This window comes from Mytilus californianus, unplaced genomic scaffold, assembly GCF_021869535.1.
Source record: "Mytilus californianus isolate M0D057914Y unplaced genomic scaffold, xbMytCali1.0.p SCAF_8, whole genome shotgun sequence".
NCBI lineage: Eukaryota > Metazoa > Mollusca > Bivalvia > Mytilida > Mytilidae > Mytilus > Mytilus californianus.
Genome location: NW_026262734.1, coordinates 44,841,500 through 44,854,029, shown reverse-complemented (window position 1 = coordinate 44,854,029; position 12,530 = coordinate 44,841,500). Strand labels below are relative to the sequence as shown.

At 31.5% G+C, this 12,530-nt stretch overlaps 1 protein-coding gene across 12 annotated transcripts in view; it reads right to left on the bottom strand.

The window, feature by feature from the left end:
- Positions 1-12,530, bottom strand: part of LOC127712112 (uncharacterized) — a 468,529-nt gene that overhangs the window by 176,978 nt on the left and 279,021 nt on the right. For 2 of the 12 annotated variants that reach the window (XR_007986949.1, XM_052218367.1), the window contains exon 31: positions 2,233-2,314. The exons of 9 other annotated variants lie outside the window; for them this stretch is intronic. Coding sequence is in view for 2 of the 3 variants with exons in the window: in XM_052218367.1 (XP_052074327.1) it covers positions 2,233-2,314 (82 nt within the window). In the remaining variant the exon portion in view is untranslated. Of the gene's footprint in view, positions 1-2,232; positions 2,315-4,204; positions 4,489-12,530 lie in introns of all 12 variants that reach the window. One more of the 12 variants, XM_052218370.1, reaches the window with a different exon arrangement.

The window sequence follows — 12,530 nt, the reverse complement described above, 5'->3', positions numbered from 1 at the left end:
ATGAAAACGTAACTGTAAACTCAAATGCTTCACTAAGTAAAGAATTAGTGGTCATAATTTAGAAATAGAAAATAGTGGATAATATTAAATTCCTAGAAAGGATCGAATATGTTAACTGTGCCACTTGCTGGGCGATGAAGAGCACTTCCTCCTTGATTGTAAAATTAACAAAACAACTAAGAGATAATCTATTTGAAAATTGTTTACCTTCTCATAATAATGTCTCTTACCCATGTTACCCAAGAACAAAAAGTAAAAGAAATGCTAAACCTCTATAACATGGAACATGTTTAAAAAATTGGCTCCTTTATAAAATAGTCATTAGAACTGAGGGCTGAAACCTAATAATTTTTTTCCGTGTTTAGATTTATTATTTCTTTGCATTATAATGTTTGTTTTTGGTTTTTTTGGTCACAAACTAATTATGATATGTTTATATGACAATAAAAATATTTTCAAATTTTGCTGTAATGAATATATGTTGAATATTTTTATTCAATAGAGAAATTATGAATGGCCTAAATTTTATTTAGAATAAGTCCTAAAGATAATCTTAAACAATGTTGAATGCAGATCAGTCACTCTAAGTATAAACAATTTTGATTTTAGAAAATTAATTCGAGAAACACCTTTTCAATAGAAAAAGGCAGGCATTGTGAAAGTTTGCATTATTATAATAGAAGATGATATTCATTTATTCTTCACTTTTCATAAAATACATGAAAACATTAACTTAAATCGATATAATTTTTTAAAAGGTATAACAGTCATGAGACAATTTTTTCAAAAAAAATGTTATTAAGCTATATGTTCAACTAGTTTTATTATTTCATTTTATTTGTGAATTATCTTGTCATAATCACAGTAATTGAATTTGACAAACACATATGTTTTACCTGAGACACTTTACCTGTAAATTATATAATTTTAACACTTCAATGCAGTCATGATTTCCCTCTATCCTTGACTAGTTTTTGATTGATACCTTGTGTATTAATTAAGCAACAGGGGGTATAATGATGGACATATAGGGCCATCATGGTGGACATAGTTTTTATGGCCACCATTAATAAGATAGAGTCACAGGTAGTACTGTACAATATGAATTGATTTCCACTGGGACAGCTTGAAATTCATCTGCATACATTGTATATTACATAAAATTCATGATACATGTAACATTATAAGAATGAAGGTATATTTCCGCCAAATTGATTGTAATATCAAATATGATTCGAAATTTGTGCTTTTAAGATTGAACACTTTATAAAACATTGCAATTTTTTTTCCATTGAAATCATGAGCTATAAAATGACTTTAAAGTCTGTGGAATGACAAAACAACTCACACTTCTAAATATTTGACTCGAACGTGTTGAGACAAGCTGTAGTGTTTAACAGTCGTCCAAAATGATATTTAAATATTTACTGTATCTAATGTATATCTATCCAATATCAACATAGTTTTTTAGCGAAGCTTGTCCTTTATGTTGTTTAAACCAAATTTAAGGGACAATTTACAAACGTTGCTTCGGCGTCACTTTATTGACGTCATGGTAATATTGTCTGAAGATACTTCTTCTGATGGTAACAAAGTGTTTATTATGGTATCATACAATTATCTTTTAGAGGTAAATATACAGTGCCAAAAATGTGAGTTTCCTTTACAAGTTGAATAGAAAACGGAGACTTCCATAAGAAACCCATAATTTCACAATATAAATTCGAATTCTGAGGTAAAAAGCTATGCATATTTTTTTTTACTTTTTCCATGTCAATTTTCCGCCCTCTTAAAGTTTGCTTAATAAGTATGAAATGTTTTTGGTGGCCGTTGTATTATTTCGATTTGATTCTTTATGGAAGAGAGTTTATACGCATCATTTCTCTTATCCGCGCTGATCCCGTTTTAATATTGAATACAAGCAGTTTTAACAAGTTTTCATTATATTCATTAAAACGTTTGGTTTTTAGAAATATTTAAATAGGTGAACACTATTTGAAGAAAAAAAAATGATATTAATATTTTAGTAGCCATTATAAAATATTCAAAGAAGGTTTGATATTCAAGAATAAATGTTAACTTTATGTCGAACTTTGCAACTAATTACTGCTGTGGGTAATTAATAAATGTTAAACTGATTTTCATTTAAGATGCTTCATTAACCAGATAACGTAGAATTTTCAATAAACAGTGCTAAATTTTACAGAAAAAATGCATATATCTAATGTTTACCCTTTCGATCTAGCTGCTGCAATTCTTTCTGCTTCTTCTGTTGATTTAAGTTTCAGATCATAGTATGCGTTGTACAAAAATACTAGGTTAAAAGAAAAGGAACTTCTATATTTTAATTGTTGTATGACATAGTTTTAATTTGAGTTTAAGGTTTGACTGTATGTAAGACCATGGTCTAAAAAATTAACACATATTCATGGAATATTAAGACGGTGTGTTAGGTTAATGAGATAATTAGCCAACAGTAATAAAACGGTAACATACAGACTAAACAGATTAACGAATGTATATATCATATGACAACCTCTAAAGTATCCCGAGTCTATAATAGTTGTGAGTTATATAAATTATCAATTGTATTAATCCGTCACAGATACCAAATAATCAACATAATAAAACCCAAATGCTAATAACTATGACATGAGAGAACCATTGGAAATGTGACTGAATGAAGACAAGCGTGTGACTTTGTGGTTCCAGTAAACTAGTTTATCAGAAGGTCAAACTTTTAAAATCTCATCGGTTAAAAACAGGCATTTAATCCCGCCACATTCTGTAAGTATGTGCCTGTCCCAAGTCAGGAGCCTATAATTCAGTGGTTGTCGTTTGTTTATGTGTTCCTTATTTGTTTTTCGTTTATTGTTTTGTATATAAATTAGGCCGTTAGTTGTCTCGTTTGCATTGTTTTACATTGTTATTTCGGGGCCTTTTATAGCTGACTATGCGGTATGGGCTTTGCTCATTGTTGAAGGCCGTACGGTGACCTATAGTTGTTAATTTCTGTGTCATTTTGGTCTCTTGTGGAGAGTTTTTGCATTGGCAACCATACCACATTCTCTTTTTTATATTGGCGGCTTTTATATTGAACTAGCTGTCAGTAACTGTGAGTATCTCAGATGTGTACTTTTTTTTAAAAAGGTTGTATAAATACACTGCTACGTCAATTTGTTTTTATTCAAAATTATTCTGCTCTGTGTCGATCTCGTAATGTAAACCCTTTTTAACTGATTTTTATAGTATGTTCTTATGGTCTGCTGTAACACCAGATTATGTCGAGGGTTGAGCACTAACAAATATGTTTAGCCTCCACATTCTTTATGTGCCTGTTAAAAGTTAGGAGCATGTAGTTCAATTCTTGTCATTGGTTCATGTCTGTCATATTTGTTTTTCGTAAATATCTTTTTTATAAATTAGGTCGTTAGTTTTTTTTTTCCAATTGAATTGTTTCATATTTTGCATGTCAGGACCTTTCAAAGGCGGACTCTACGGTTTGCGTTTTCTCATTTTTGAAGACCGCATTGTTGCAAAATACCATGGTCGTACTTAATATGCTTGACGTTTTCATGCATACACCATCAAATGTTTGTCTTTCCTATATCAAAACATAGGGAAAACTGTTGTTGTTGTTGTAGAAATTAAAACCATTTGTCCAAGTGTAACAAAAATGACTTGTCATACTCCTGGTATTTATCACAATGTATTAGATCTTTACAAAATTACTTAACAGAAAAAAAGAAAGTAAACATTAATGAATCAAAGAATGCATATCTGTTCTTAGTTTTAGTAATTTTGAATAATTTCAAAAATTTTACTATAATGCTATCTGAATGCAAACTTAAGTAGTTACTAAATAACAATAGAAATAAAAAAAGGCATGAATCCGTTATAATAACAAAAAAAAAAAAAAAACACGTAATAAACAATGGGATAAAGGTCTGAAAACGTACCATATAGTGTCATTCTTATTATATGCTTATTTAATTCATTTATATCAATTTCAAGGTTTAACTTTTCTTGTGATTGCAAACGCCATATTTTTTCATAGAATTGATGTACTACGTTCTCTGACCATGTTAGCCATAAAGTCAGGTAACAAATGTATCACTAAGACACTTTTTCTTTCTTTGAAAAAAATTAATGCAGTATGAAGATATATGATCTTACTTTTATCTGCACTCATTTACGTTATTACCTCGTACAAACATTGGATTTTCCTTCAACTTGCCCTTTTCACTGTCATGAGGATTTGAACTGTCATTGTGATCTCCATGTTGGATTTTGTTCAATCTTCGATCTTTTATTTTGAAGCAGCAATATTCAATTAACCAAATGAAGGCGTGGACAAGACCAAAAGGTAACATAAGAAGATGCAAATGTATCGGGAAAATTGTCTCTATGCTATACTCTTCAAGGCAATCAGTTTGAATCTGCGACCAATGATACATACATTCATCATTCACTTTTTTATATGTTTCACTGAAATAATTCGTTCATTATCAGCATCATAAATATACAAATGTTTTATTACAAGTTGTTCATTTGATTTAATATGAATGTCAGCTTTGTGGAAAAAAAAAGTATGTGTTACATTGTTTAAGGTAGATTGGTGGTCTAAATTAAAATCCATTGAATTTCATAATAATTTGTCAAAATGTAGTTTATATCATGCTTTTTTCAAAAATATGATAAAAAGTATGGGTCACCACACTTATTTTTACGCTACAGGTTGTGCAAAATTGTCAGATTTTGTATAGATTATGCATGAAAACCCCAATTTTGTGCGATAAAACGAAAACTGCACCATAGAATTTTGAGATAGAATATGAGAAGATAGCTCTAATAATATGCTTTCAGATAAGAAAACGAAAAATAGGGTCACGGGACTCGTTTTCTTGCTACATAATAAAATAGGTAAATTCCCAACACATTCCATTGTAAAAGTAACTTTATTTGAATTATCTCCCCTTACATTTGAGTTTTCTCTCCTTATGTGACAAAGTTGGAAAAAAATAAATTAAACAAAAGTATTCTGTTTTTTGTGAAATACAGCCATACATTACGATAAAACATGTCATTTTCTATACTACTATGACAATTCTTACACATGAAATACCTACTAATTTGAAATTTGCACATTTCATTAAAGATCTATACCGATTGTTTTCTGGTATTTCAAAATCCAAGATGGAGGAAGACACCATAGCTACCTTAAGTGAGTTACATAATAAAACCTTTACCCGCTCAAAACAAATATGATGTAATCGGCTGAAATTGTTCTTATGAACAAATATTTTACCAAGAGATCATAACAATAAATAGCAACTGTTTAAAATTTTACCTGTAGATTGCTATGAGCAGATTCAAAAGTAAAATCACTGCAATCAACCCATAAATGGCTTTCAAATATGGTGAAACTCCTAATCCCAATTGCGTAGGACATTTATCAATAGTCCATACATACATGTAGTCAGTACCGGTTCCATCATCAAAACAATCAGTATCTTCTGAAATGAATTTTGATAATTGAAGTAATCATTATTTGTTCTTATTTTGTCAACCGTGAAAATACCCAAATAGAATGAAATTCTTTTGAACTGATGAAATTTAAAGATGATTAAAAACCAATTGTTCCTAGAACAGTTGAAGGTCTTTCAACCAAATAACCATGTATATTGAAGTGAAAAAAATTTAAATCGAGTTTTAAATGTCATTTCCAGTGTCAGATGGTAGCTAACTGTGCACTGATTTCAAATATATATATACCTTTTTTTGAAGTAAGGATGATAATTTGTTTGTTTCTGGTTTAACATGATCGTTTACTTGACACTGATTCCGAAATTGTATGGTTCCTTTATACTTTTACATTAAACAAGTACAATAAATAGCTACTTTACTTCTGTTCTCGAACTATGAGAAACAAAATTATCTATTTTGTAAAATATTTACGTATTTTATTACTGTATACCTTACAACACCATTTATTTCATTTACCTGTGTACATTATTCTATTTTGCGACATGATGTTCAAAGGTACGGTTGTCTTTCTCATATATTTAAACATATCACCCCATATGCTATTGATTTTGTATTTACATTGTATCATAGATCAAATGTATTCGTTGGGTTTGTGATCACTTGTTTGTGTTAATACGTCTTTTGAGTATGTTTAATGATTTCAATTGATATTTTATAGTGTGTCTTTCTATGTTGTGATGTTACACTATTGTTTGAGGTAAGGATGAAGGTTGGTACCTAACAATACGTTAAAACCCGCTGCATTTGTTTGCACCTGTTCTCAGTCAGGAACATGATGTTCAGTAGTTGTCGTTTGTTGATGTGGTTCATAAGAGTTTCTCTTTTTTTATATCGATTAGACAAATTGTTTTCCTGTTTTGATGGTTCTACACTAGTCATTTTTGGGGCCCTTTATAGCTTGCTGCTCGGTGTGAGCGAAGGCTCCGTGTTGAAGGCCGTCCTTTATTGGTTTACTTTTACAAATTGTGACTTGGATGGAGAGTCGTCTCATTGGCACTCATACCACATCTTCTTATATTTACTTCCGGTTTGTGACCAAAAATATCGATAACTAGTATTTCATTCGGCGAGTGTTGATCGCAAGCTTAGTAGCGATCGAGTATGTTGCCAAAGGTTTTCGGAAACATGACATTGATAAACAATTAACACAGAGCACATTGTGTTCGAAACGAATAAGTGAACAGATAGAACCTTGATAAAAAAGAAAACATATTTTCAATATGTTCCCATTAATTGATTAAACTTTTCAATAACAGTTGTTAAATGATTTATTGTATTAATTTTTTTTTTAAATCAGTTACTTTTTTTACCGTGCACTGAATGTTTGTTTACATTTTTTATGTGGTTTTCCAGTCGCACCTAAGCTGTGCAATGACCGATGTACTAACGAGAGCTTTCGTTATTAAGGTCATTGCATACGGGAAAACATCGGCGAAATGGTGTGAGAAAAGACAATGATCCAATAGCAGTTGATGCAGATTTTGATAACATCAAGTATTTTTTCACGAGAAAGTTCGCGAACACGTATTCTACAGTAAGACTTAGTAAGACTTAGCCATTCAAGTATATCAAACATATTCAACTTTAAAAAAAATGACATTTCATAACGCTTTAATTTACAAGGCTCACTTATAGTTTTGCACTAGGCGCCAAATAACAGACTTTCAGCAGACTTTTACAAACTATTATTCCTAACTCCCAATCAAACAAACAAAGAAAAAAGAGCATAAGAAATAAAAACACTCAACTATATTATTCAACAGACAATTCTACAACAACTACAATTGTTCTAATATATTTCCGATTTGGTACAGACATTTTCTGAAGAAAATGGTGGAGAAGAAAATTGAGAATGGAAAAAGGGAATGTGTCACAGAGATAACAACCCGACCGAAGAGCAGACAACAGCTGAAGGCCACCAATAAGTCTTCAATGCAGCGAGAAACTCCCGCACCCGGAGGCGTCCTTCAGCTGGCCCCTAAACAAAAATGTATACTAGTTCAGTGATAATGGACATCATAGTAAACTCCGAAAGATACACAAAAAACTAAATTAAAAATCATAGTAGACTAACAAAGGCCAGAGGCTCCTGACTTAAAACAGGCGCAAAAAAGCGGCGGGGTTAAACATGTTTTTTGAGATCTCAACCCTCCCTCTATACCTCTAGCCAATGTAGAAAAAACAAACACACAGCAATACGCACAGTAAAACTCAGTTCAAAAGAAGTCCGAGTCAGATTTCAGAATAGGTAACAAAAGAAACTAAACAAAATGACAATGATACATACATTAACATAGGACTACTAGCAGTTACTGACATGCCAGCCCCAGACCTTAATTAAACTGATAGAAAGATTATGTCTTCATCATATGAATATCAAGTACAATCCCTCCCGTTAGGGGTTTAGTATTATACCATCATAATATATATGAAAAGAACATAACCCGTATCATGCCAACAACTGGTTTAAGAATAAATGTGTTTATGCAAAGATCCTATAAGTAAATCAATATTAAAGCCAAAATATGCAATCTTTAATGACCTGACAAAAGTATCGTAACTATATCCCTTATTAATAAGTCGGTTTAAAGGTTTTGTCAGCTTTTGAGATGAATGCCGACATTTTTGTGCTTTGTAAAGAATATTACCATATAAAATTGGATGTGACATACATAAGATGTCTGCATGTTGAATTATATTTACGAGTGATGTCCTTGTACCGATGATAAAAGTTAGTAAATATTTTGACTAGTTTGTGATATGGAAAACCCTGGTGTAATAATTTTTCCGTAATACACAAATTTCTCTCGCTACAATCTAATACGTTGTTAGTAACACGAGCGAATCTTACAAGTTGAGATATATAAACACCATAAGATGGTGACAAGGGAACGTCACGATCTAAAAATGGATAATCAACGATAGGAAATGAAAAATCATCTCTTTTATCATAATATTGGTATTGAGTTTCCTGTTATTGATATAGATATCAAGATCGAGGAAAGGGCAGTGTTCATTATTAGTATTAGCTTTATTTAAAGTTACTTCAACAGGATTAATTTCTTTAGTATACATACTGAAGTCGTCATTTTTGAGAGCCAATATATCATCCAAATATCTAAAAGTATTGTTCAATTTTTGTATCAGATGCTGTTTCGATGGGTCTTTGCTGATTTTAGTCATCAATTGTAACTAAAACAATACAGAAACAAGTCCGCAATTAGTGGTGCACAGTTAGTCCCCATTGGAATTTCTTGACGATATACGGAATCTCCAAAGCGAACAAAAATGTTATCTAGTAAAATTAAATGGCAGTTATAGTACCAAAGCATGTCCAATTGACATAGTTCTTTTGTTTGTAGCTGCTAAAAAATGACCTAAAAGAGTTCGAACATATGTATCCGCATTCTGACTTTTTAAATGCCCATTTAATTAGGTGTGTGAATTTTTCTTAATAAGAGTATGAGGCAAAGTGGTATATAGGGTAGGAAAATCAAAACTTTGAACAGATTCAAAATCACCAATATAAGCATGCAATTTATCAAGTACTTCCATTGAATTTTTGACACTCCAAAAGTAATTATAATTCCACTATTTTCAAAGGCCTTATTTTAACAATTTATTGTTAGGTTTTTGATTGAACCAAGTGTACTAGTAAGTCGAATAGACAATTTAGTAGTGGAAACATGGCTTGAAGACGAAATCTAGTTTAACGATAATATGGCTTGAAACCTAATGCAAGAAGTCCCATGTGTTGTTTATCATTTATAAATATAAAGTTAAAGCCAAAGTCAAAATCTAGAACGTCAAATTTTATGACCTTTACCTAAATTTCAAAGTCATCAAGTAGGAACCCCAAATTAAAAGACCATATGTCTCTACTATATACGATTAACGAATTGTATCGCCAAACAGCTAGTTTTAAATTATGAGAGGTGAGAACACTCCCATTTTATGTCGACGTACCCGTTCAACCAAAAGTTATGTATATGACATGTCTCATTTAACAATTTAGTAAAAATATTTTATGCAGTTTCTGTTAGTATCAACAAGGCAAAATCAAAATTTAAAATATGACTTGGACATCCATCAAAACAACCTATTTCTTATGGTTTACAGGTAACTAATACACATCACTTATTTCAAATACATAAGGGGAAACAACTCTCATATGGAGTCTTCGTAACGCTTCGGTCAAAATTAAACGTAAGATTCTATAATGAGCAATTTGGAAATATAAAATTGTCGCTTTCTTTAACTGGGCCATAACAAGAAAAACAGTGTTGGGAGATAACTTTTACAAACAAAAGTGTTCTGTTAAACAGGGTTAGTTTCAAAAGCATATGAACTGTAAAATATCATCTACAAAATATTTACGCTACATCTTTTGAAACATCAATACCATAAATACAGAACAAGAAAAACATAAGGCTGAAGAAAAATAAAAGAAATCAGAGAAAAAGCAAAATGACTTTGTATGGAAAAGTTGAAAGACCTAATAATAACTTGCAATCTTCCTAAATTTCATTTAAAGATTTATTGAAGATTTTCCGTCATTCTAAAGTTTATATTTTCATGGTTTTCATCATCTGATATATTCGAGTGGACTTGTGACTCATGGTTCTACCGAATTAGAAAAGACAGAATAAAGGACCAAAAGTGTTAATAACTGTATTACACTAAATATTTAGTTATTACTTTATTGATTGTAAACACAATCGGTGTGTTGCAGGGATTGCTATAACACTTTAAAAAAAACAATGTATGTTTACAGTATGAGTGTCTGGTGAATCATTTAATATTGCTTGAATAGGTAAGACAACAGGTTGGTTCTAAAACTTAACAACTTTTGTCCATATTTCTCTTTCGAGGAAATGATTTAAAACATTACATGATATGTACCCTTGTACGTCTTTTTGAAAGTTTCGGATGCATGTTTAAAGGTTGACTTAAATCTTACAACGTTGTAACTTCTACATTTTCTAAACATGTTTAGTCTATCTTTAATCTGTATTAGAGCTGAGAAGACGAATTGGTTTGTCACTTGCAGATAAAAACATCAGGTAATGTTTGTTATTGTAGGAAATTACTAACGAAGTAACAGTTCCACGACGAGTGATGCATGCAAAGCTTCAACAACATACCCTATTGACCATGATTCACATTTTCTAATAAGCTTAATGTTCACTAAATTGCACTTCTTTGTTTGACTTTACGTATTTGTACATGTACATTGAATTAAACTAGAGGCTCTATAGAGCATGTGTCGCATACATTGGTATATGTGCATATCAACCAAAGGACACTGTACAACATTAAAGACGAGAATATTCTTCATGACAAAAATCTCTATTATGTTGATTTTGAATTACTGATATTTTAGTCTATTTAGTTTTTCTCTATCTTCTTTAGTTTTTCCTCAAAACACAAAAGAGGGTAAAAACAATCGCCATTAAATGGCAATCACTCATATGAAGAGTGACAGTCACTAACCATATTGGCAAAATTTGACATTAATAGATCTTGCCTTGCTGATCATTTTGTGATTCTTTACTTACCTATTATAACTTAAATCATAACGTGAAAAAAATGTTTCCTCAAAATATCATAGTTTTCATGACAATAGGCAAAAGTTTCAAAAACATGGTGAAATTTGTCATTTATGGGCAAAGACTCCTATAAGAATTTGTCAAACAGTTTGAAGTATATGGACAATTGGTAGAGCTCATTGTTTCAGATTTCTCTATTCATAACGATTAAAAAAATAATAGACAAAACTTGCATTTTACCACAGTGTTATATTTTTAGCCATTTCGGTCTTGTTGGTTGGTAGGCAGGGTCATCGGTCATGACTGTGGTCAAGTTTTGTTAAATTTGTTTCAGTAGTTTCAGAGGAGATGATTTTTATAAAAAATAACTAAAATTAACCAAAAAAAAATGTAAAACATTCACTATAAAGGGCAATAACTCGTTATTGCGTAATTTGACTTTTTTTGGTCATGTTGCCTTTTTTCTAGATCTAATAATGTTGTACATTATTGCTGTTTACAGTTTATATCTGTCCATATTAATATTGAAGATATTAACCAAAAAACTGCAAAATTTCCGGCCATCTTGTTTTGCGGGCGGGTCATCGGACACATTTTAAAACAAAATACCCAAATGATGATTGGCTTAGTAGTTCAGAGAAACAGATTTTTGGAAAAATTATCGACGGACAACGACAGACGACGGACGCCAAGTGATAAGAAAAGCTCATTTGGCACTTAGGACGAGGTGAGCTAAAAAATTTGACAGCCTTAACATTGTATAATAACGTTTTTACGTTGTTAAAACAAAGATATAGCTTTTCATCCTTTTAATAAGCTATAGATTTTAAAATATTTTAGCCTCGAGCCTCGAGCCTGAAGAGACATTGATTGTCGTAATGCGCATCTGGTGCAGATAAAATACCGTTTATGTTATAACTACCAGTGGGTCGATGCCTATACGGATTTTGGGTTATAAAATTTGCTGCTACAAACTGTTTGAAATTATTTTAAATTTAGGAATGTATCTCCCTCGTGCAAAGCTCTGATTCCTTGCCCGGCTTTGGCTGTACTTTTTAGTCCTTTTTTGTTTATAGCTCTTCATCCTTTTAATAAACTTTGGATTTTTAAATATTTTGGCCTCGAGCATCACTGAAGAGACATTGATTGTCGAATTGCGAATCTAGTGCAAACAAAATGGTACCGTTATGTGATTACTACCACTGGGTCGATGCCTCTCCTGGTAGACTGGTAGTCCCCGAGGGTATCACCATCCCAGTAGGCAGTACTTCGGTACTTGCATGAAAATACGGATTTTGTGTTATAAAAATTGCTGTTACAAAATGTTTGATAATTATTAAAATTAAGGAATGTATCTCCCTCGTGGAAAGCTCTAGTTCCTTTGCCGGCTTTGGTTGTACTTTTTTGTCCTTTTTGGTTTATAGCTCTTCATCC